Raw genomic sequence first — 27279 nt, 5'->3', positions numbered from 1 at the left:
AAGGGAATCGATATGATTTATAATGAAGCTGATGAAGATTCTAGAAAAGTCAAGAAGAAGAAGAAGAATAAAAGAGAATTCTGGGACCTTCTTTATACTTCTACTCCTCCTGATGAAGATGATGACGTCAAGTTTTTTATTTTATTTAAAAAAAAAATCAGAAATGTTGATGAAAAGTGGTATATTTGATTAAATAACTAATATTTTAAAATATTAATTTTAAACTTAAAAGCATGTTTGATCTCGAGTTTTTAGAACTTACGAGTTTTTGTGAGGATTAATATCAGTCACAACCTTTCAAATTTAATAGGATTAAACACTAAAAAATAAGAAAAATGATAGAGAGCGCGACTTGAGACAGCGACTGGGAGAGCGATGCCTACGTGGGTTGACAGGTAGAATATTATCTCTCCTATTATTAATTATTTTCTAATTCAACTAATCAGTAATATTAATTAGGGTTTAGGGTTTATGAATTAGGGTTTAGAATTTAGGGTTTAGGATTTAGAGTTTAAAGTTTAGGGTTTAAGATTTTAGGTTTAGAATTTATTTAAACATATTATTAAAATATTTAATGTGAGAGTTTGTTATAAATTATTGAGTTAATCGTGAGGATATGGATAAATGAGATAATTTAATTTGTAGAGATAGAGAGAAAAATTATAATAAATATCAAAAAAAATATTAATCGTGAGAATATGGATAAATGAGATAATTTAATTTGTAGAGATAGAGAGAAAAATTATTTAATAAGAGGAGAGAAATTAATTAATAAGAGGAGAGAGAATATTATACAATCGTGTTTTAATTATTATTATTTTTTTATTTATTTATTAATCCACCTGTCGGCCACGTAGACCATCGCGCTCCGAGTCGCTGTCTCAGAGTCGCTGTCTCAGAGTCGCGCTCTTTATCATTCCTCAAAAAATAATATTCTAATTTATAATATTAAAATAATTATTTTAAATTATTTTTAAAAAGAGTAAGATAATTAATATGTCAAAAACCTATTTAAAACAATTAATTAAAGATCGTCGATCGGGGCCAAAATCAAAATAAAATTATTTGGGATAAATGTTGTACCCATAATATTTAAAAATAATTTTAGAAAAATTAAGGACAAAAATAAATAATTTTAATGAATTAAACTACAGGAATTAGTTGTAGCGCACCCCAAGACCAACGACGGATGAACGTTGAATTTCATCTAGCGCATAGGAGAGAGTCGTGTAGTTGGTTGTAGACAAAGCAACGCACACCCGGACCACAACAGAACAGCTAACGCCTCGACATCTAGGACGCTAACAGAGTGCCCCAAACGCAACGACGCATGGACGGAATACCAACAGAATGCTCTAACGCGCTCAAAACAACGTCTTTTTGAGCGCCACCTTTTTTTGTTCATCGCAACGCCGTCTGGAAAAGAATGAAGTACCGTGAATGATTTCTCCAACTTGGAACTCAATCGTTAGTTGACCATTTCGGCTCATTTAAAGTCAGAATGATCACCTTACGATTATGATCATTTCTACCTATCAAAATAGGGATGAATCATCCCTATTCCGACGACTTCAACCAAGAACAGTCAAAAGTCATTAATGACTTTTGACCGATTCAAGCCACTAGAAGCCTCCACCGACTTAGGATAACTATAAATAGATCCTCTAAGTCTATCCCAAGGAAGATAATTCAATCTCCCCTCTCAAATCACGTTTTTATAGAAATCCGTCATTTAAGCTCAAAATTTCTAGATTTAAAAAAAATGTTGGAGGTCTTAAGCTTGGATTTGTGCAACTCAAAAACTTCCATAAGGATCAAGGAGTGTTTTTCAATCTTTGGTAAGGTTTCAATCACCCTTTAATTCATATTTAAAATTTAAATTTTAAATTTTTATATTTCAAATTGCATAAATTTGTAAACTTGTTGTTTATGGTGTTTTATGATTGGAAACCGATCTTAGGATCATTTAAAACTATCTGGATAAGATATAACCGATCAATCGATCCAAATAACAAAAACCCAAATTTGAATTTTCAAAATCAAAAAAAATGGGTTTGATGTTCTTGGGTTGTTGAATCACAACCTAGAAAACTTCTCAACATGATTGTAATGATGTTGGGCAACTGTTTGGATCATGTTTGATCCATCCCGGTCATGTTTGATCAAAATCAAAATTTTCAAAATAAAATGAAAATTTTGAGTTATTGATTTGGTCAAAACGAACCGTAAGTGTTCTTGTTTTGGTACCAATCAAGTATATGTAATATAAAGAAGCTATTGGACAGCTCTTTACACTTCAAAACAACTTTAAAATCATAAACCCAATTTTTTATCACAAACTGTTTTGAACAAATTGATCATCATCAATTTCGTTCCATACCTTGAGATAATGATCAACATTTTCCTGAGAGATTTGTGAAGTTATCTAAACCCTTGGATCAAAGAATCCAAGTTAAAAAAACGAATTAAAAAACATGCACTTTTGTGTTCTTAAGGACTGAGACTTGTTAGCCTATGATCGAAATCTAGGACCGAGAAAATCGACCTATGACCGAGAGATCCGATTGATATTCTTGAACTAGGACTAAGAGGTCCGACCGATGTTCTTGAGCTAGGACCGAGAGGTCCGACCTTGGGACCAAAACTCCCAAACCCTAAGACTGAGAAATCCTAAACCCAGGACTGAGTGACTTAGCCCAAAGCTAGCCCAAGACCGAGAGGTTTATACACCTCGACCGAAGAACTTAGCCCCAGGCTAACCCAAGACCGATAAATTTATACACTAGACCGGTAAGATCAGCCAAGGACCGAGAGTCCATTAGCTTCCAGACCGAGGGACTTTGGAACTTAGACCGAAGATCCCGAGCCTTGAACGAGAGCTCCCCGAACTCGGACCGAGAGTCTTTTGACCTCGATCGATAAAAACGAACCCGAAGCTTAGGACTCTGGTCCTAAAGCCTGTTTCGTTTTCACTTTTCAAAATTCAAAATTATTTTTATAATTTTGGGACTCCAAATCATTTTCTAAAAATCCCGAATAATTAGAAAATACATTTTATATATTTTGGAATATTTCCACAAAAATATTTCAACAAAGGCTTGTTTGATGTTTATTTCTAAACCCTAATATATTTAAAAATGATTGATATTCTTCATGTATTTCTTTCATATTTATCATCCACAACAGGTATCAGCATTTAAATATTGATGTTTCAATACTTTAAATAACGATAAACCTAGAAGCATGACTATCACTTGAAAAATAAATAGTTAAAACTCAAACATTATACAATCAATTTGCAAAAGTCAACTTTATAAGTAGAGACAATTTTTTAAAACGGGTATGAAGGATGAAGCGCAGAAGTCCTTTCCCGAGTATCATCAAACTAAGAACTGAAAGAAAACTATGGCCGATGTGTTTGTATACGTATGTCAACTTTTATTGATTTTCAAAAATCAATTGACGACTTTGTTTAAAATTAAATAATATTTTAAATTAATTTTGTTTAATCAATTTAAACTGAAGAATTTTCTAAAAAAAATAAACTGTGATTTGGTTACCGTAAATCACCGGATTATTTAAAATTGAACCCCAAAATTAATTATTTTTAATTAGTTTCAAAATTTTGTCAGGAATCAGCGACATCTTTTAAAAATAATGTTTTATTTTAAAAGAAAAATCTTGAGACGCAACCCGATGTTGAATTCTCAAATCTTGAGCTTTCTACGGGACTAGATGCAAAAGTGATTTTTCCAGGAGTTACAACTTTTTGATGACTGTGGATTAAATGTTTAACTCGAAAACATAAATTTGACTTTTAAAATGTTTGTATTATATTTTCACACTCAATAAACTTATCTTAAAAGATATAACACCTTATAAGAGACATTGTTGTATCATATCTTTAAACCTTACTTGCAAAGAATTATAAAAAAAAAATATACGACTGTGATTGATACTTTTACACTTATGCACAAAGATTGTCAATGTGAAATGACAATTTGTTACCAACCGAGTGATATTACAAACTTTATCTCCCTCAATCCAACTTAACTATAAATCTCGAATGTCTAACTATACTCTTTATGTTTCAAAGGAATATTTTCAAATCACTTGAAAGTTGTTTTAAATGTTGAGACAATTTAATAATATAAAATCGCCAAGAGTAACAAAACTTCCTTTGTTCCATTCTGAATTTCTCGAATTCTTTCAGATTTTATAGTACAGTTGTTATCCCTCTTCTATTCTGTTTTAAATATTAATTTGTTTGTTAGTTCATCCATCTATTTTTATTAAATTAGTGTAAATTTCATTAAATTTATTAAGAATATAATACAAATTCATTTGATTCTCTATATAATTATTTAAATTACAACATTTAATCATATATCTTCAATGTCATTATTTAAATTATAAATTAAGATATTTTAATTATATTTGTACCAATATATCTTTTTATTCAAATAATTCAAAAAAAAAAAATAACATTATGTTAGGGTCTCCAAATTAAGGCCTCGGTCCTAAAATAATTCCAGCAACCTTTTTCGGCACCCTTTCTCGGTCCTATTGTGCACATGAGTCAGATTTCTATTTGTTGTTTTAATATTTTGTTTTGCTTTTCTTTTTTATTTTACAAACCGAATTCTGTTATTTTTTAAGTAGTTGTAACCGAATATTTTGGGGCAAGACATCAACTATATAAGGTTGATTTTTCTATCCCTTCATCCTAAATTCTCTATTAAAAACCTTTCGCTGCACTTTGATTCTTGAACTTGAATTTTCACCTGGTCCTAAAGATCAAGAACTTGATTCTTGAAATCAAGAACCCATACCCTAAAGATCAAGAACTTGATTTTTGAAATCAAGAACCCATAAACACTTTACGAAACAAGTCGTAACACATTATTTGAAAATAACTACGCTAGTAACGCTACTACATAAAATCTAAAATAGACTCATATATAGAAGTTTTTTATAACATTTCAAACATAAAATCTAAAACAGACTCATACATAAAATCTAAAACAGACTCATATAATAGGTTTGTTTGGTGGCGATAAGATGACTAAAATATACTTTTGTATTTAATATATAAATTTTATAAAATATTAAAATAAAGTAATAATTTTTAGTTTCGATTACAAGCATAAGATAAGTAAGTAAAACACAATACATTAAATTAAAGGATAATAAAACAGCTCTCCTCATATGAAGGGAAATTGGACGAAATGACCCTGAAGAAAGGGTTATTTGCCTCCGTGGTCACCAGATAATTGAAATTGATCTGATGACTACTTTATTTTTTTTGGACAAAAATACCCTTTTCGCGTAACGCGAAGGGACTTCGCGTTTCGCGAAGGTAGTTTTTTTTATATAAATACTTAAAAATTTTTATTTCGACATTTTCTTTCTCTCACTTCTCTCTTCCCTCTCTTTCCTCTCTTCTCTTGACGGCGGTGGCACGGCGTCGGCACGGCAAAACCCTAAACCAAAACCTAAACGTTAATTTAATTTTCATGACTTTACGTTTCGCGAAGGCCTTCACGTTTCGCGAAGGCTTCACGTTTCGCGAAGGACTTCACGTTTCGCGAAGGCCCAGACGGTCGATGAGCCCTAATTTGTAAGTCAAGAACTTCTTCAGGTCGGTCTCTCTCTCCCTCCCTCGATCCGAATTAAGAATCATGTGAATGCTTATTGAATCTTCTTCTTCTAATGATTCATCTTTGATCTCGCCTAGGTTATTTTCGGATTAATTTGTCTTATCATAATGTCTTCTTACTTGCAGCTTCAATCCCGTGCATTGCTAGTTAGGGCTAGTATTTCTGTACTAGGATCTAGTTGATTATTGAAGAATTCTATTTGTATTCGATCTAGATCATAACCTAATCTCCTTTGTAATGTGTTTTGTTGGTCTCTCTTTGGCAAAAGCAGAAGAAACAAAGTCAATTAGGGCTTGCAAGAGGAAGAAGATGGTGAAAGTATCTACCTTCTTTGGAATGACAGTGGGTGCCTTCGTCTTCTGGCAATCCATGCCTTAGTTGGAAAATAAATATTTTGAGACTTAGATTTGCGAGTTTGTGATGGGCGTTATTTTTCAACAAATTTAGGCTGTCATTTGACATTATATGAAAAATGTAGATAATGCTATATTTTGATATTATATGAAATTCAATCTTGAAATCCGACAGATTCGATTAGGATCTCATTTCCATTTCGGAAGATCTTCACACTTTTTAATATGTTTATTTTATTTTCTTTCATAATGGTTTATTTGTCGCATTTAAACGACTATTCATTTCATCGACCATCTAAATAATATATATAAATCAAAATCTATAGGAACCCACCACAATGCTTTATTTGAAACTGATATTTGTTACATGCATCTTTAACAAAAATCACAATTCAATAAGAAAATTGTCTAAAATTTCAACAATGATTTTGTAAGTTATTGGAACATACTATATCTGTAAGAGTATACATCTTTTTCCTGAAGACTGTATATCTGTAAGAGTATACATCTTTTTCTTGAAGACTGTACTCCTAAAAGAATGAAACTAATATACAAAAGAAGTTGTTTCCTTCCTCTCATGCTGGCTCTTCTAGCAACATCCCATGCCTTGAGAGGTGCAAGCTCACCGGCTTGAGATGCAAAGAAGGATTCGTAACCGGGTGAATCAAATGCAAAACATGTATGTTTAGATCCCTCTTGAGGAAGCCATGCCATTGCAAATCTCCTCGATTCCTCTGGATTGAGCTGGTAGTACCAACCTCCACCAACCCTATACTGCTACTAATATCTATTTCATTTGCATGCATTTCCTGAACCATCTGGTGATCATAAGGGAAGGCCAAACATCCTGACAGTTGAGTCAACACTTGTATAACTGGAAATGGCTACAAATTTATAGATCACCAATGATTGGTAAACTTAAAACACAGCCAAGGCCACTACAACTCTCCATTTGAAGAAGTATTTCTTATTCCTTCCTTGTACAATTGAGGGTACTGCTTTGAAAGAGATGCACTCACATCCTATTATAAAACACAAACAATTTACTTTTCCGGTTCACGATTATCCAAAATAAATAGAATCAGACAGAGGCAAAGATATACCTTGTCAAAAAGTCCAAGAACTAAAACTGGTACTGAAGTGAAGATAACATTATACAAAGACTAAAATGTGAAGCCATCGCGAAACGTGAAGTCCTTCACGAAACGTGAAGCCCTTCGCGAAACGTGAAGGCCTTCGCGAAACGTGAAGTCGTGAAAATTAAATTAATGTTTCCTGAAACGAAACCGAATCAGAGCATCATTAACTGCAAACATATCATCGACAAGATGAACAACCAAGATGAACAATAAGATAAACAATAAAAAAATCTCATGATTTAGGGTTTAAAGATGAACACAATGGAAATAATAACATAAATCGATCCAATCACCTGATATTAGAACGAGTTTTCGTCGTCGATCTGTATAATGTGTTCGTTTAGGTTTTGGTTTAGGGTTTCGCCGTGCCGACGCCGTGCCGACGCCGTCAAGAGAAGAGAGGAAAGAGAGGGAAGAGAGAGAAAGAAAATGCCGAAATAAAATTTTTTAAGTATTTATATAAAAAAAAACTCCCTTCGCGAAACGCGAAGTCCCTTCGCGTTACGCGAAAATGATATTTTTGTCCAAAAAAAATAAAGTGGTCATCAGATCAATTTCAATTATCTGGTGACCACGGAGGCAAATAGCCCTTTCTTCAGGGTCATTTTGTCCAATTTCCCCATATGAACGCCGGGAAACATTGGGGGCTCAAGCAATCTTCACCTGAATGATTTTAGGTTTCTTGGGCTCCGGCGGCGGCAGTTTCTTAACCGTAACAGTTAAAACCCCATCCTGACAGACAGCCGCGATTGCTTCCGTATCTGCATTTTCCGGCAAGGCAAATTTCCTCATGAATTTCCCAACCCTTCTCTCCATTCTTACGTACTTTGCGCCGCCATCCTTTTCCTCCTCCTCCCCTCTCTTCCTTTCGCCGCTGATGATCAGAACATTCTCCTCCATTACCTCCACCTTAATGTCGCCCGATTTCAGACCAGGCATGTCGATTATGAACACGTACGAGTTCGGATACTCTTTCACATCCGCCGGCGTAGATGCCATCGCCTTGGCGTCTCGAACGTAATCCTGCGTTGGGGCTGAGCCCTTCTCACCTGCTCCGCCATCGACGAGGTTTTGGAGAGCTTGGAAAAAAGCAGGGGAATCGAAGTTCATAATCCTCATGTCCATTTCTTCTCTTCTTCTTATCTTAATTAATTCGTTGATCACTTGATCCTATCTGATATGATGTTGGGTTTCTGTTTGTTTGTTTGTTTAATTGTTGGTCTTCATTTCATTGGAATGGAAGGCGATCGATATGATTTATAATGTAGCCAATGAAGATTCTAGACAAGTCAAGAAGAAGAAGAAGTAGAACAGAAAATCTGGGACCTTCTTTATACTTCTAGAACTCCTGATGAAGATGATGAAAGTAAATTGTTTTATTTAAAAAGTTGATTAAATAACTAATATTTTAAAATTTCAATTTTAAACTTAAAAACATGTTTGATCTTGAGTTTTTTAGAACTCAGAAAATAAGATATTTGACTCTGAGGATGAATTAACAAAAATATATTTTATATTTAAATTTAATAAAAATAAATTTATGGTATTTTAATTGCTTAATTAAGTAATTTAATAGGTAGTGATATATATGTTTATTTTTTAAAATTAGTCAGCATACAACAACTAGCCATATGATGCATGAAATAGCAAAACCTTCCCACAAGTAATTCAATAACAGTGTTGTTCACACAATTATAAAAAAGACAAATTGTAATAATAATAATATTTGTTTATCGAAATTTGGGAGGTTAAATAGAGAAACTACAGAGTTGTTATGATGGTTGTTGTTCACCAACTTACAAAAATTAATTTTTCAAAAAAAAAGATAAAAATCAGAAACTGCCTCAAGTGAAGACAAGCTTTATCCTGCCAACCTGGGTAGTTCTGCCATCTTCTTCAAAGATCCTACTACACACACAAAAACTATTCTTCTCTTTTACACAATCACAAAACTCTAATCCCTTACTTCCTTATGAAACCCTAGAACCTATGCATCATCATCATCATCGGCTTCCATGGAAGTTTTCAAATGAGAAAAAACAAAAACAAAAACATCAGCTTATTATGGTGACATAGCATCATCACCAGTTGATGCTGCTGCATACATTTGTACATCTGCTTCCTCACCTCTCCCATTTTTACCATTTTTTAATACACCTGAAATCATTCTAATATCAGTTCACTCAACTCAACACAAACTCTATTTAAAAAAGGTCAAATCTAAGTAACAAAACTAAGAACTGATCACATACCAGATGAATTACGGAGTGCTGCCTTGACAGCATCGAAATTCTTGTATGTATACCCCACAAAGTTCAAATCTTTCGGAGTCAAATGCAACTATACACAATCCAAAGAAGATTTGTCATTTATGCAACAAAAAATCAATTATATTGGTGCTGGATTAAGACATCAAGAAGGTTAAGACCTCAAATCGTATACATTTTTGTGAAAACACGGTAGAGAAACAAACAAACAAACCTTTCTCGAGGATCCAGAGCCAGATTTTGCAGATGTCGGTGGACCTAGCTGTTAAAAAGCCCAAATAACAAAATGATTCCATCAGTTACAAGACTTTGACAAACCATCATGAGAAGTACTTGCGGAATGAATGATATTTGCTACATTTGAAACAAGAGTAAGGGGGAATTTATAGGAATTACTTCATCAAACATCATAAAATTTCGGGTGTCTAACTCTCCGTTGACTTCTGGTTTAAATGCTGCATCTATCTCATACAGCTTATCCCATATAATATCATTAAACCAAGGATGAGCCTGTCGATGACAGTAGGAAACCAGAAATCAGGAACAAATCTAACACATCATTCTGGAAGAAAATGTAATTATATATATCATTCATTTAGAATTATACCTTAAGTTGGTAAGCTCCTCCAGTCCCCAGTCTGTGTTCAACATCACAGAGTAACCTGCAAATGAGATCCTTCGCCTCAATTGACAACTTTGCATCCTCTGGGAATTTCAATTGATTTCTCCAGTGGACAATCTATCATTCATTCAAATAATCCCTTAAAGTATTCGTCAAATTTGAAAAGTGATTTAACATAATGGAACAGTTGTACAAGCAAGCTAATGGATATGATCAAGAAGCTGCACCTTTTTTTAGTGAAACAGTACATCAATAAATAATCCCTCAAAGTATTCGTTAAATTTGAAATTCGCCTTTAAAATCATTTTTTGTTCAAACTAACAAAATACATGACATTTTTTGTTGACCAGACCCTAAAATAAATGATAGAGTTTGAACAGAAAAGTTTCAAAAGGGTTGATAGCATAAATTCTTAATGTCCTCGAGGTTTCCCAAATGATAGAATTTATGAGAATATGAAACTGATGTCTGTAATATTTTCTACACACCTTATCAGTATGAAACCGCCTGATTCTGTCGGATAAAAATCTAATAGAATAGTCTTAAGATGCAATATTGAATTTTAACAATAACATTTAGCAGGATTTTCGGCCACACATTTCATTAAAGCAGATGATTTAGATTTTTTTGAAAAAATAAATATTACCTTTCGGCAAGTTGTTATAGGATCATCAGAGTAAAATGGAGGATATCCCACAAGCATCTCATACAAAATAGCACCTAATGACCACCTGCAGCAAATACAACAAATATATGATTACTCATAATTAAAAATGAATAGCTTAAGAAAAAAAAAATGTCTGAAAAGCTGTTTTCCTAACCAGTCACACTCCATGCCATATCCCTTCTTCAATAACACCTCAGGTGCAATATAATCGGGTGTTCCCACCGTAGAAAATGCCTTCCAAATCAAGACAAGAAAAAAGTTAAGCAATACTTTGGACAAAAATGAATTTAACTTCTCACCACAAGAAAAATTGTGCTTGAAACCTAACATCAAGTATCAATATCGGGAATTAGTACTTACCAACTTCCTCCTGTTCATCTGCCAATGCTGAAGTTGTTCACTACGAGTTCTCCCAATACTCCTATTATCAGAATCATGATTACTTCCATCAATATCCATAGGTTCCTTCACATTTTCATCCTCCATGGGTTCATCTTCTTTGAGTGTAGACAAAGTTCTACAGTCAAGAGGCTTGCAAAGACCAAAATCAGAGAGCTTCATGTGACCATTTTTATCCAACAGGAGATTGTCCGGTTTAATATCTCTGATAAGACATAATTAAGTTACAATTACTAGTACACAAGCATAAAAATGGCAAATTGCAGAAATAAAAAACAAACAATTTCTACAAACCTGTGGATATAGTTATGTTTGTGAACGGATTCAATAGCAAGAACACTCTGAGCAATATAAAATTTAGCTACATCTTCAGTTAAAATATCTTCCCTCATTAGGAGTGTCATCATGTCACCGCCAGGAAGATATTCCATAATCAAGTATAAGTACTCATCATCTTGGAACGAATAGTATAGTTTCACAATGCAGTGACTCGCCACTTCTGCAAGCAAATTTCTCTCAGCTCTAACATGTTCAACCTACAATCAAACAAACATTTTGCGAATTACACCAGATTTAAGAAACAAAAACGAAAAATGATGTAACTTTAAGATCTTTATATATCTCACCTGTCCTTTGCTGAGCATATCAGATTTCTTCAGTTTTTTCATCGCATAAATATTTCCAGACTTCTTCTCCTTGCACAGACGGACCTGTTTGACAAAAGGAAAACAGTTGCATGTTTATGGATGAACCAAAAAGAAATCAGTGTAGGATGCACATAGAATTATGACTGCAAATGTTTACAAACAAAATTGCTGGGAAGACAATTCAACAGAAGATGACAACCACAGCCAAGCTTCAATGAAAAAAACTTGCACCATTATGAACAAACATATGGTTGGCATATGGAATTCTTACTATTTTCCTCATTTGAGATCCAGTTGGCATATTATATTAATAAGAGCCACATCTCCAACTTGAGTTGAACAAACTTCCTGAGTTAATGTTTTAAATCACATTTCAACAAAGTAAAAAGTTTAGTATGTCGAAAGCAGAAAGGGGTCACACCACTTATAATAAGAGGAAGGCACAGCCACAGCCAGCCATGTACAACAATATAAACATGCCAAGAGATGCACGCACAAAGGGATGAAACAATGCTCCAAAACTAATCCTCAACAATTAGCTAATAACCAAATCCACAATACAAAGGATGGAAACAATAGGTTTATATAGAAACCATAGAATGGTCCATGGAAGCAATAACCTCCTGCAACTGAAACCACAACTTGAGAACCCAGCCTTCTTAAGTTCAAGATTCTAATAATAAGTTTAAGTATGTGAAATACTATCAATACTATGACATTCAGGGTATTATGTTTCTTAAAACCTCATAACACATAACTTGACTACATAAAATGCAAAGTTCAAATGATGAAAGAGAAAAGGCTACCATATGGTAGTAGCCAGTAGGTATAAGCGTGAACTAAGAAGCTATTCGAAGCTGTATAGGGTAAAAATCTACAAATAGAACTAACCTCTCCATATGCACCTCTCCCAATGATAGTCAAAAGTTCAAAGTCATCAACACATATCTTATGTCTTTTAAGTCGCATGTATTCTGTCTCCTTCCGCTCTAAGTCTTTGATTAGATTAAATTGTTCTTCCTTTGGCACATCCGATGTAGCTAACTTCCTCTCCAGTACCCATCTTCTGCAGCCACAAAAATCATCATGCCGATGCAGTAAGCTAAGTGAATCATCAAATTTCTAAAGCACTATTACCCATTTCATCTTTACTGTAAAATATGATCATGGTTACATAATAGTGAAATAAGACTCGAGAAAAAGGCTACATTCGAAACTTAAAAATGATTTTTAGACGTTACACATTGCAACATAATATTTAATAGGGGACAACAATGACTTCCCAACATCGTCATGTTCAAATTCTTCAAGCACCACCTTGTGACAAATGTTCCTCTTATTAGAAAACAACAAAATTATGCTCTTAAAAATTCTTATCCTAAACCATAGTATTTCAACATCACATATGTACACCAAAACAGAAATTGAAATAAGTAGAAAGCAGTATATTACTCCTGACAGCAAAAATATGCCTAGCCTATGGTGATGGTGATAAATAGAGAGAAAAAATCTGTATTCTCTCCCTCGAACTTAGTATATTTTTTATTTCCCCCTACCTTAAATATTGACAAGAATTATTTTAAATCATTAGCTTAAAGTTTCTACACCAGCCAGTGCTGATTCAGTTCTCTGGAACAAGCTGAATAATGAAACACCTGAGGATAATACGAAAGAACAGAGTGAAAGTAACCTTGCCACAAAATCTACCATAGTCAGATTCTAATTTGGGAATGAACTTCCATATATGCAACCGAGTATTCATTATTATACACATAGAAACCTGCCATTTTTGTCTCCTTAAAGTGATGTTAAACTTTCCATGATCAGTGAAATGTTACTACTTGATCATGGCCAAAAGTGTATATAAAATTCAACCCAAGGCAAACTAACTTCAATTAGATTCAAGAAGGAAAAGTATGAAGACCTTTCAATCTATAATTTCTAATTATAAAAATAAAATAAAAAATCATTTGCAGATTGAACCCTTATCCTGCATTACATACACCACATAAATGACATAGTATCTTCTCTAGATCATGTGTTGCCTTACCCAATGATAGAACTGAAAGACATCCATTACATTACCATAGTAAAATCCAAGATATACCCAACAAAACTACTAAACTTTTCATCAGAAAATAAAGAAAATCGCCAAATAACCAACCCATCATCCTTCTAACAATCTGAGTATCTTCAAGGGTGATTCCAGTGTGGAAAACACAATTGAATCAACACTCATTACTGTTGCTCTTAGCTTAATTGAGGATTCACAATGTGAGTACCATTTTCTTCCCCCACCCCGACCCACAACATTTTCTCAGCAAATCAAATTAATAGAGCTAGATCTTAACAGTAAAAAAGCTCAATCCAAAACGATCAAAACTGAATTTGAAGAGTTGGGGGAAGAAATTACCTCTCTTTTCGCTCTTGTATATTCTTCATATGAGCTCTGTAATGATTCTCTATAAACTGCTTAGCCGCAGCTACTTTCTCCATCGTCAAGCTGGAGCCAAGAACTTCGCTTTCCCCTTTGCTATAATCCTCCGAATCCATTCTTTCTTTTCCCCTGAGATTTCTTCTCTGCTTGCTTTGCTTTCCTTTGCTTTTGCTCTGAACTGTATATGAATGAAATGGGAACTGTGGTTTCTCTCTCTAAAAAAAAAGACAGCAGCTTTTATATTAATTGCGACAACGAGGAGATGGAAAGCCGAACCTAAGCAATCCTCACTGGCGTCTGTCCCCCCCCTCCCACCTCATCATCAGATCCAGCCAATGTAGAAAAAGGCTGTAATCCTCTGTTTTTGAGCCCCCATTATAAAACTATCAACCATCCAATTCTCGATCGACACGTAAGCCAAACGTGACTAGGACGACATTTTCTCACTATTGTTTTTTCTTCTTTTACCCTTTGTTTGGTTGGATTCTCTTTTAAGAGAATCTTTAATAAAAAAAAAATATAATAATAATAATTTATTTTATTATGTCATATTATTGTAATCTTCAATTTGATTTACTATTAAAAAAATATGGGTCACCGATTTTGGCTTTTGAGTAATTATATAAACAATATATTTATTATTTTTACTTTGTAAAATAAAAAATAGAAAATTATTATTAAAACATATTTCAATTATAAAATCCTATTATCTCTAACCTCTTTTTTTAAAAAAAATACAGGAATAGACTAGATAATTTGTAAATTATGTTGTTAATTCAAGACACCAACTTATTTTGATACTTACTTACAAAAATTAATAATACTAATAATATATCATTTAATGAGATATGGATTGAGTAATTAATATGTATAACTAGTATCAAATTTGATTAATTTGTAATAAAATTTAAATTATAAATTATAACTAATGCATAAATAAATAAAAAATGGTAACACAATTAATAAGAAAAATAAATTCCAGGTAATAAAAAATGGACATATAATTTTTTCTTCGGGTAAAGGCTAACTTTATTTTTTTTCTATTTTTTTTGGATAAGTTCAAAGAACAGTTTCCCAAACTAACCTTGTTTGGCGTTCACTTTCCCAAACTAACCTAGTTTGTTCATTTATTCCCAAACTAACATAGTTTACTATTCAAACTCATTTTTTTTTTTTTTTTTTTTAATTTCAAATTTATTATATATATATATATATATATATATATATAATTATTATTTATATAAACTAAATTATTTATATTTCGATATATATTTTAAATTATTAATTTTATAAATTTAACTATTTATATTTTGATATATAATTTAAATTATTTTTTTATAAATTTAATTATTTATATTTTAATATAAATATTTAATAGTTCATTAACTTAAGACATATTTTTAGGTAGACAACACAATAAAAATTGATAAAATTTTTATTGTGAAATTATATCATAATGAAAAGTTGTCAAAATTATTTTAATAAAAGACAACCCAATAAATATAAATAATAATTTGAATAAAAAGTTGTCAAAATTATTTTAATAAAAGACAACCCAATAAATATAAATAATAATTTGAATGAAAAGTTGTCAAAATTATTTTAATAAAAGACAACCCAATAAATATAAATAATAATTTGAATAGTAAAAAAAATAAATTTATGGGGATGAAAATCATACTCCCACATATATATGTAAATATATATATATAATAAATTTGAAATGTAAATATATATATATATTAAAATATAAATAATTAAATTTATAAAAAAATAATTTAAATTATATATCAAAATATAAATAATCAAATTTATAAAAATAATAATTTAAAATATATATCAAAATATAAATAATTTAGTTTATATAAATAATAATTTAAATATATATATCTATATATATAAAATAAATTTGAAATGTTAAAAAAATAAAAAAAAAACTGAGTTTGAATAGTAAACTAGGTTAGTTTGGAAATAAATGAACAAACTAGGTTAGTTTGGGAAAGTGAACGCCAAACTAATAGTTTGGGAAACTGTTCAAGTTCAAATAGCATATTACATCATATTACCAAAATTTTGGAGAACCCAAATAGACAAGATATAAAGCCTTTTAGGGCTTGTTTGAGTGATTGATTTTTATGGGTTTTGTTCGAGTTTTTTTCAAAAAAAAAAATATTGTTTGTTTAAAAGTATAAAAATATTGGTTTTATTTATCAAATTATATTTTTATCTTTTTAGATTTTTATTTAATAATTAATGAGATAATTTTAGTATTTTAATAAATAAATTAAATTGATGATGTGATTGTTAGGTTTTAGAATAAAACAAGTCTACTAATGTCTTATTCGATGAAAAGATAAATTGTTTTAATTTTTTATTAGTATTATAATGTCTTGTTTATATAATATTTAAATTTTATAAAAAATATTTTAATTAATAAATTGAATAATTAGATAGTTAAAAAAATTCATAAAAAAAGAAAATTAAAATTCTTAATAATAATTTTAATCATATTTTATTCAACTTTTTTTTCTAAGTTTTGTATGACGCTATCATCAACTTTAACTTAAGACGTTTTAAGTAAAAATCATGTAGGTTTAAAAACGCACTGGTTGAGAAATCAATAAATAATTGTTGGATGTTGGTTACATTTAGTATAAATAAACAAGTGGACTGAAAACTGTTTTTTATAAATAAATAAATAAAAAATTATCATTTATGTAATGATATACTCTTTTATTTTATTTTATTTTATTTTATTTTAAACATATAAAGTTAATTATTATTATTTGATGTCTTATTCTTGTGACCTTTTAAAAAAATATAGGGCAGAAATATTAAGGTAGGAAAATTGAAAAAGTGCAATGGACCAGACTAGTCATGTATGAGTATTTTGTTTTTGTACAAATCAACATGTTGTGTATAACCAGAGCTGGTCGGTCCCATCTGAGCTGGCTACATGTTGTAATTAAAAAGAGTTTCCAAACATGAGTGAGTTCAACTCCCCATTTAGCAGCTTGGATTTAACTGCTTCCAAACAAATACTATTAATAATATAATGCACAAATTCCTATAAACTGGACTAGAGATGGTCATTTCTGTAACATGAATTGTTCCAGCAAATATATAATGCTCACTCCCAAATTACATCAATTTTTGCTATAATTATGTTTGTTCCTATGCTAGACAACATATACATCTTTTTTCTGAATACAGCCAATTCAAATTTACTTAGTTTGGACGAGATGATATTTGTGTTAGGGGATATCATTTGTTTTCAGGGTCGGTTGGCCGACCTATGCTAGACAACACAAACATCTTTTTTTCTGCATTCAGCCACTTAAAAAATTACTCAGTTTGACGCGGCGATGATATTTGTGTTATGGGTATCTTTTGTTTGCAGGATTAGTCGGGCGACCATGATATATTATTTGTGTTCTGGTATCATTTGTGTTCTAGTATCATTTTTTTTCAGGTTTATGCTTGGTTGACGGTCTTGACATTTGAACTATCCTAATTATATTAATTTCATAAATTTTCTTCACTTTAATATATAAATTAGTTTTCATAATCAAATTAAAAAATATATATATATTGAATTTGGCTTAATGGTCCCTTAAAGTATTAGTAAATTTGAGCGTTATGTTCCATCCCAGCAGGATTCCAAAACCCAAACAGGGCGAAAATGATAGAAAATGTTATGAGGCAGAGTTGGAAGGTCTATTCCTGATCCTCAACTTTTAAAAAATATAACATTACTGACATTTTAACCATTAATTCGTTTAATTTAAGTGACCAAAGAATTAAATCGTTTAATTTAAGTGACAAAAGATTTCATCCTTGACCCCTTTTCTTTCAGCTTCAACATCAACTCACAGAGAGAATGGATCAAATTCAAGTGACCAAATTCAACGGTCATGAGACTGCGATGATCACCATACCTAGTCACAAGTGACACGCAAGAGAATGGATCGAATCGGATAGGGCTAGTAATGAAATAGGATGGGCAATCAAAAGATGACCATTGTATTTGTATGATTGAGATTGGAGGACATGTATTATGTGTATAGTAGTGGTTATTATATACACTAGTAATGTAATGTAATATAATATAATATAATATAATGGGATTGGCAAATGGTTGGTTGGTTTATCCTCATCCTCTATTATTAATTCCATTTTCCTCATCCATTATTGCTGCAATAACAGACAAATTGTCTCCCCCAATTCTAATGGATCATGACCTATTCATGACCAAGACTTCTACTCTCAAATCCCAAACATCTGCAGCTAACTATACTGTCAAATTATTAACAGTTTCTATTAAATCAATCAAATTTTACTAAATCAATCCTCTGCAATTCATAAATACATTTCAAATCTTAACTAACTATCTTGATGATGAGAAGAAACATTTTCATTCTAAAATAGTTGTTCAAAATACAATATAAGTTTCCAATCCATTTAGGGTTTAGGTTTTACATTGTTTTGTATGCATGCAATCTACAAGACTACAAGTAAGAATAATTCCATTTGGTTTCAAACCACATTTACTTAATAATTTGTATAAAAAAAAATCAAGTTGGATGATATAGAAATGCACCTCAATTAGAAAGAGGTTCCTGCACGGTTATGATGCAAGAGATTATGTGCGATGGAATCGCGTGTCTTCATTGCAGCCGTCGATCTAATTCCATTCTCTGGTACCATCTCGTCGTCTATCAGATCAATCTTCAGCTCCGGATCCATAGTCTCGTTTCTCATTTCACATATGTTATGCAATACACAGCATGCCCCTAGAACCATTGGCAAGTCCTGAAGTTTCACCTCTGTTCTCTTCTGTAAACATGACCATCTTCCTTTCAACCTAGCGAATGCATCTTTCGAAATCCTTTGAATCTCACCGGTCTTCTCATTCAAAGCATGTTGAGTCCATGTTAAGTGTTGCTGAGTGTATGGTACTAAAACCCAATCCATTAAAGGATAACCGCTACTCCCAACAATCCACATGTCTTTCAGAAGGCCTGCGTTTGCTCTCTGATAAAGAGCTGATTTCTCCAAAACCTGATCATCTGGCATTGATCCTGGCCAGCCAATGCAGACATCTGAAAACACCCCTCTTGGATCAACAACACCCTGAACTGTAATTGAATATGAAGTCTTCTGGTTTCTTTCAGTATGTCGTTTGTTGAAATAAGCAGCCACGCTTATCTTCGGAGCGATTATGGGTATGTGGGTTGTGTACATTGATCCAACAACGTTTGATATACCCGAAATCGCTTCGAAATTCTCCTTTATCTTGTTAATTGATTCCTCATCAGGCCATTGGAGGTATCTGGGCATTAGAATCTCACGAATTGCTTTACATACCTCAAGAACAAGCTTATGACAGGTAGAGATTCCAAGTCCGAATCTTTTGGATACCAATCGAAGAGGCTCCCCGGTAGCTAATCTCCATATGCAAACAGCAACACGCTGTCGAACAGGGACAGCATCTCTAAGAGTCGTATTCTCCTTCGCGACAACAGAACTCAACTCATTACATATCAAATCAAATGTCTCCTTACCCATACGAAATGCTTTCTTGAAATCCTCCTCTGGAAATTCAGGACTGTTACATTCATCCCACCAAGCTTGTGACCTACTCTTAACCCACAACCTCCTCTGCTGTCCTCCTCCAGCCGTCGCGGTTCCCGCACCGCCGCTACTAGCGGTCTGTTCGGAGTCAACGATAGCCGCGGCCGTAGCAGTCGCAGCAGTAACAACCGCGATGGCGGTTCCAGCACGAGACTTTCTCTGTTTAACTTTCTCCGATTCGTTCTGATTTTCATAGCAACCCTGTAATTTATCGTAGTAATCGAGCATGGCGACAGTCCTCTTTTTGTGATTCTCCTCGAACATTTGCTTCTCTTCATATCGAGATTTCTTCAATTCATCAAAATCGGATTTTTCTTGCTCTTCAAGCAATATTAGAGAAGTGATTATCTCTTTGAACTCCTTCTGCCCCCCACCTTCTTCTTCTTCTTCATCGTGTTTGTTGTTCTCCGGGTCGCAATCCGGATCTCCGTGGTTGATGTCGTTGCCGTCCTTTGTCCGTTTTCTCCGCCTGCTACTGGTAATGGAAACAGTGTCGTTCAATTGAGCCATGGTTTGGAATTAGTAGAATCTACAGGGTGAGAGATGGGTTTCATATATGAGGTAGCCCTAATGGGTTAATGGGTTATAGTGTGAAAAGGGTATTGGAAATGACGACAATTAGGGATTGGATATTGATAATGAGAACGGAAACAAGATGGATTGGATTTTGCAGACGAAAAGGCGTGAAAGAGGAAATTGAGGAGAGAGAAAGAGAAAAAAATAAGAGACGTGTGAATACTGAATAGGTGTGAACGCGTTCCTCTCTGAAGAAACTTCCATTTCCAGGTCAGATAGATGATGATCATCATCATTATGATAAAGAAGACGACTTTTACATTTTACGCGCTTCTCGTTTCTTAAATTAATTAGTTTTATATTTTTTTATTATTTATATTACTTTACTTTAACTCCCATGTTTTGGATATTTTTCTTTAAATTTCATCATTTTAGAATATTCAGGGTTAAAGTTATACTTAACAAAAACGAGATTTTGTTTTTATCCCGTTTTAAATGTGATTAATTTATTATTTAATTGATCTCGTTCTTGGATGAAGTGTCATGTATTTGAATGATTTTGACCGATAATAAATACATGAAAAAATAATGTATTATGACAGATTATTGTTGGATGTGTTGTATAGATGTGGAGACAGCGTATCACTTGTTCTTATGTGATTTTGAGCTTATTATGAAACTTGACTATTATTCAATGGGTTATGCCGAAAATCATCATTAGTTGTTGGGAAATGTGAATGGAGACAATGAATTTTGTTGGTCTGAGTCGTTTGGCTCGTATCTCGTTTATCTTCTGATATGGACCAATTGGCTTGAAAGAAGCCGTAGAATGTTCAATGTTCAATGGTCGTTATCAATCTATGTGTTTAATTCATAATTCTATTATTATAATAATTATGAAGGTTTCATTGGATAAACCATTTGAAACAGTTAAGAAACTCATTAATCTTTTAAAAGATTTTCGTACTCGTTAAAATTTATTCTTTTTGTTTGATCATTGGTGAACTATTTTGTGTTGTGTTTTTTTTAATGTTATTTTTTAGTTTTTGTAATGTTTTTGTCGTTGATCTTAAACGACACTCATTTATATCATTTTGTATGAATCATTTTTATAATACTTATTATTTACGTGAAATTTATAAATAAATAAGTAAATATTTATGTCACTAATTTAATTATCGAATTTTAACAAATCGAGGATTTTAACGAATTTTTAGAGAATTAGTAATAAAAATTCTAATTCATTGTATTTATTTATTTATTTATGAATATTATGTAAATAATAAATTAACGGCATTTGAAACTGTTAATACATGAACATGTAAATAAGCTAAAATTTAAGAATTCTAACTATTTTTTACATAAAAAAAAAATATTATGATGTGAAAGACTACAAATATTAAAAAAAATGATCTAAGTGGGAAAGAAAAATCTTGATATTGAAGGTAAAAGATTTATTGATAATTTTTAGGTAAAAATTTTATAATAAGAGATTTTGGTAATAATTAATACTGAAAATAAACATGAAAATAAATGGTTGTAATCTTATATATTATAGAGTATATATTATTATATTTGTTTAAGAGTATAAACTAGCAACAATCAAACTGACCCTACATTAAACAAATTAAAGCTATTATTTGATTTGTTTTTTCGTTCAATAAGAAAATAATAATATATCCCTATAAAAAGCTATAGCCTTAAGAAATAAGCAACAAACAAACCTTTGAGGTTGACTTTAAAATTAGTTATATATATAAATTTGTGTCAAAATATTATAATATTATTGATAAATGACATTAAGAAGAAGGGTCTTGCTTGTAATATTTTTTTGTTACAAATATAAATATAAGGCTTCAAATTTGTAATATCTAAGTTAGCTCTTATTTGTTTTTTTTTTCATTTTTCTTTTGTAAATAGACTAATCTCTATATATATATATAATTATGCTTAATTTTTAAAGTGTCCGGATTGCTGGGTCGAGAGCTGTAGTTAATTTGGATATATATGTGAGAGTAATGGATATTTTGGTCGGATTGAGGGTTGATCCGCTCATAAAAATTTACCATAATATTTTTTTACGGTTTTTTATATTATTACTCGTGCAAATGCAGAGTTTATTATATATTATTAAATTTTATACTATTATTAAAAAATAAAAACTATTTTTTAAAATAATTATCAAATATGATATAAATTATAGTTGTTTGAATCAATAAATAATATTCTAAAAAAGGACTTACTGTACAGAAGAATTATTTTTTTTTAATACATTTAAATTTAATTAAGAAATTACTAATTGGATCTTATGATCCTATTAAGGAGATTAGGAAATCTAATTGATTTATTAACAAATGTAATGTCTAGAAAATCGCACAAGAAATGTAAAAAATCTATTTTATTGTCATAGAATATATTAAGCCTTCAAATTAATCAACCATTTTATTAGATGTTTCGATTTCTTGAACTTAGATCTTTATATATTTACATTCATTTATACTCATGTGATGCTTTTTAGAATATTTTTTAATTTTGGTCTATTTAATTTGATTTTATTTTGAAGTGTATCACGTTGATCTTATTTTGTCGGCTATCTAATAATTTTAAATTCGATTATATTGCAGTTATCTTCTATCAAAAACCCTATATTTAGTAGATTGGATGTATAAGATATTTGGTTGATTTAATATTTTTATGAATATTCAATTTTATACATCTAGTAATGTATATATAGTTTCACTCCTATTCAAAAGGCACAATTTTCTAAACTAATTTTAATTAACTTTGATATTAACAAATTAGTTACAAACACAAAATGTAAATAATTTTAAATAAAGACGAAAATATAAGTTAGTATCAATTATTTTTAGTGCAAATTAGATTTGTCCGGTTATTTAAATAAACCTCATATTATAATTTAATGATTATATATATATTTTTCAATTCAACTCATATTACTATTTAGCGGTTCAAATTCTCAATTTTATTAACTAATTATTTTTATAAATACTTTTTTTAAAGGAGGAAACTATCATGATTTTCATAGATGCAATTTTCATCGCGTTTTAAGTGAAAACTGAAACGGTGATGTTTTATTTCTTAAAAATTATTTTTGTCATTTCAGATATTTGAGTGAATTATGTTTATAAATAAATTTATTTAAAAAAAAAATTAAAAAAATAATTATACACGTCTACCAGCAAATTAACATGTGTAACCGTGGTTACATATGAAAATACTTTTTAATCAGTAACATAAAAATACAATTTTAATTTATCTTTTAACAAAATTTAAATTTAAAATATTTTGTATTTGAATTCAAATCTAAATATAAAAATATATATTATTATATGAGGCCGTTATAATTCTTTATTAAAAGCATAAAACTTTAGACCAGTTTAGTTTGACTTTTAGGCTGAAAATAATAAAATAAATTAAAAAACTAAGATAAATTATGAGAATCTGTGATTCTTTGAGGTTAAGAAATTTGTATTTTGACAAAAGTGAATAAAAACAGCTCTTGAAATTTTAAAAATAAATATAAATTATTTAGGAAATGACCCCAAAAGATAATCTATTAGTTTATTTAACATAATATAAAATACAATTTAACTAATTTTAATCAACATAATTTTTAACCATTACAATACATACCTTTTTTTTAATTTATAAAAATTATGAACATTTCATTGTAACGAAACAATCAAAATATTGATTCATGTATAAAAAGAAATGCATTGATTCATTTCTTCATCTTATACTATCATTAAAAAAAAAAACATATATATAACACTTTAAATTACAATAATATCGTGTTAATTTTTTAAATTAAAAATATAAAAAAGTTAAATAAAAATTTGATATGATACTAGAAGTTCAATAACATTAGTTGAATAAATATATACAGTATATTGTGATATTTTTAAAAAATATAACAATTTTTGGTTGAATGGTTTGTATGGAGAATAGAGAGACAACTCTCAATTCTTTTTAATCAATTCATACTTTAATAGGCATCAATCAAATATAAACATATCAAATATCATATTGACTAAAAAAAATTCTGACTTTGATTTTCCATATATATATATATATATATATATAATTGAAATGACAATAAAATAAGTAATGCAACTTGATTATAAAAAAAAGTCAAACAACTCAAATATTGAACTCAAAAACTTGATTAATTATATATTGTCATTGATTTTCTAACCAAAGAGTTAAAAAAAAAATTACATCATTAAACTTGATATATATATATATATATATATATTTTTTTAAGAACTTTAGTTCCGAGTAAGATTAATCTTCACAGGCAAGATTGTCAAAATCGAGAGTTTACGTAAAATCGTTAACTAATTATAAACTCGTAAAATTTAAAATTTACTTGAAAATTTTAATTTTAAAAAATAATATATATATTATTATCATTTATATATATAATTAAGTATTTTATCCTTAGACAATTTTAAAAATTTATATATTTAAATATAAAATTAATTAAAAAATAATAATAGGTAAATAATAATATAAAAAATTATACTTACCAAATTAATTATATTAATTTATTTATTTGAATAAATAATAACTTTATTTTTTATTTTTTAAATATAAATTTATTTTTTAAACTTAAAATCGTATAAAATCTAAAATCGAAATTATTTATAAAATCGTAAAATCTTTTTATCTTAAATTTAAAATCGTAAGAGTTTACCTATTTAAAATTTTACTTAAAATAAAAAAATAAAATCTTAAAATTTTAAGAGATAACTCGATATTTGTATAATAGGCTTTAATCCATATTGCTAATTGTTTTTCAATTGGGCCACTTTTCAATTCAAACCCAGCCCATGGGAACAGCCACAAACATGTCCGATCCATTTGCTGTAAGAACCCAGAAAAAAAACCGGTCTGATGAATTAAAGATCAGAAAAATCTGAAGAAAGTGAGGGCGCGGCGTCGGGAAAAGAAGGAAAGGATTCGCTAATCCGTTGGTAATCCGATTCTCAGAAATCATAGGTACGATATTACTTAATCGAATTCGTTAATTTCAGTTTGTTAACCATTGAAATATCTGGTTTATTGTTGTTCATTTGGATGATTTAGATTCAGTTTAAGAATGTTGGTTTAAACTTTAAAGCATATATTAGAATTACCCAATTGATCTGTTATCTGATATCTGGAAATGGGTATGTTAATTCCTTAAATGTTGTTAAGAAATGGGGCAGAAGAAGAAGACTGCATCCATGTTCATCAGACTTGTTTCTGCTGCTGGGACTGGATTCTTTTATGTGAAGAAGAAGAACCCTAAAAACTTTCCACAGAATTCTAAACTTGAATTCAGGAAGTATGATCCTCGGGTTAATCGTCATGTCTTGTTTACTGAGGCAAAGATGAAATAAACCAGACAACCCTTTACATGGTATGTAATATCTCTATCTTGATCATTTCATTGCTAGACAACTTGTTACAGTTTAGGGTTTATAATGATTTGGAACCATTGAAATAGATTAATGAGTTTTACTTGATCTGTTGATTTGAAATGAAATCAAGAATGGCTTTTTATCAGTCTAATTGTGTTACCACTTACCTAACATTGTTATATTGTGCAATATGATGTTTTACCTGTCCAATTATGTAGATTGTTGGCACTAATAATGATAACTAATCTTTTGTGCAAATCATTTAAGTCAAAACCAAATTCCGAGCAAATTTCAGACTCGATATTGAGATGATTGATCTGAGCCTACTAGAGATGTGGGTCTGGAAAAGCAATGAGCCTTCATCTTAATGGATTTTAGTGATTCATTTGGCTTAAAAGTAATCGTTTGAACTTTTAGCGACTGTATAAGGCATATTAGATTCACACATAAATGCAATTATCATCTCGGCTTTGGCTTGTGAAAGCTTTGGCATCGTCTGCATTCCTGCGAATGCAAGGGAAATGAGTGTAAGAAATCGATCAATCCTATAAAAAAAATGGAATTCATTTATGTAAGATGACATCCAAAAGTGCAAGGACCCTCTGTTGGAGATTTGAAACTGTCCAAAAATGAATTTGTTATATAGAGTAAAATAAGGTCCATGGATAATTATAATATATATTGATATTCAATAATTCGTTTCACGTTACTGTTCCAAAATTAAAAATAAAAATAAAATTGAGTCTTAGGACCAGAACTCTTAATCTTATTTAAGTTGACAAGATAATTAAAATTTTGACTTTATTTTTAAAATCTTATTATTTTATAATTAATGAGTAAAATTTAACTATAAACTTTTAACATGTTAAATTTTTATCATTTTAAATTTATGATTTGAATATTTTTTTTAAGTTTATAAATTATTTTAATTTTATTATTTGATACGATTTAAAAATAAAGTAAATTAATATTTATAAATTCAAAATAAGTAATTAATTATTCAAATAAATTAATTAATGTAATTATTATTTCTTTTATTTTTTTTAGAATTATTTTAATTTTATATAAAAATTAAAGTATGTATTCAATTATTCTCACGTACAAACTCTTTAGGTTTAAGGGATAACATAATCAGTGATGACAATTATAAACTGTTCACACCCCGCAGTTTTGACTCGATTTTTTTTGCAATTTTTCATTGGTTTGACCGGTAGTTGATCAGGATTGTATTTGTGTCATCTGCTCCGATCACACTCCGATTTTTTTTCGAACATTATAAACGAAATTAAATATATAACATTACTAATATATTTATTTATTTTTCATATTAAAAAAATAATTATTTTTTTAAGAAAATGATATAATTTTTGTTTAAGAAAATAATATAATAGTGCCATGGGGAAGTAAAATGGGACGGGATGGTAAACACATTATCTGCCCGATCCGTCCCATAATTGTGCAGAGCTGTATCAACTTGTAAAAATAAAAATAATTCTTAAGGTCTTATTCAAT

General features: G+C 30.3%; 4 protein-coding genes across 4 annotated transcripts; 1 reads left to right on the top strand and 3 right to left on the bottom strand.

Annotated features, from left to right (window-relative positions):
* Positions 1–7736: 7736 nt before the first annotated feature.
* LOC124946007 (17.3 kDa class II heat shock protein-like) lies at positions 7737–8301 on the bottom strand. Its single transcript, XM_047486555.1, has one exon. It carries the CDS (start codon positions 8275–8277, stop codon positions 7801–7803), a length of 477 nt encoding a protein of 158 aa, XP_047342511.1. The 5' UTR covers positions 8278–8301; the 3' UTR covers positions 7737–7800.
* Positions 8302–8866: 565 nt separating this feature from the next.
* LOC124946003 (serine/threonine-protein kinase tricornered-like) lies at positions 8867–14404 on the bottom strand. The gene is made up of 12 exons (XM_047486551.1): positions 14168–14404; positions 12646–12820; positions 11734–11817; positions 11402–11643; positions 11069–11312; positions 10863–10942; positions 10688–10772; positions 10027–10158; positions 9816–9929; positions 9634–9681; positions 9405–9492; positions 8867–9309 (listed from the first exon to the last, which is right to left on the bottom strand). The coding sequence occupies exons 1-12, from the start codon at positions 14305–14307 to the stop codon at positions 9215–9217; spliced, it is 1527 nt and encodes a 508-aa protein (XP_047342507.1). The 5' UTR covers positions 14308–14404; the 3' UTR covers positions 8867–9214.
* Positions 14405–18590: 4186 nt separating this feature from the next.
* Positions 18591–20585, bottom strand: LOC124946002 (protein ALP1-like). The gene has a single exon (XM_047486550.1). The coding sequence runs from the start codon at positions 20333–20335 to the stop codon at positions 18797–18799; it is 1539 nt and encodes a 512-aa protein (XP_047342506.1). The 5' UTR covers positions 20336–20585; the 3' UTR covers positions 18591–18796.
* Positions 20586–25217: 4632 nt separating this feature from the next.
* Positions 25218–25977, top strand: LOC124910495 (50S ribosomal protein L33-like). The gene is made up of 2 exons (XM_047451139.1): positions 25218–25363; positions 25562–25977. Exon 2 carries the CDS (start codon positions 25564–25566, stop codon positions 25744–25746), a length of 183 nt encoding a protein of 60 aa, XP_047307095.1. The 5' UTR covers positions 25218–25363; positions 25562–25563; the 3' UTR covers positions 25747–25977.
* The last annotated feature ends 1302 nt before the right edge of the window (positions 25978–27279 follow it).

Source organism: Impatiens glandulifera, chromosome 7, assembly GCF_907164915.1.
Source record: "Impatiens glandulifera chromosome 7, dImpGla2.1, whole genome shotgun sequence".
Lineage (NCBI taxonomy): Eukaryota > Viridiplantae > Streptophyta > Magnoliopsida > Ericales > Balsaminaceae > Impatiens > Impatiens glandulifera.
This window is presented reverse-complemented; position numbering and strand designations above follow the sequence as displayed.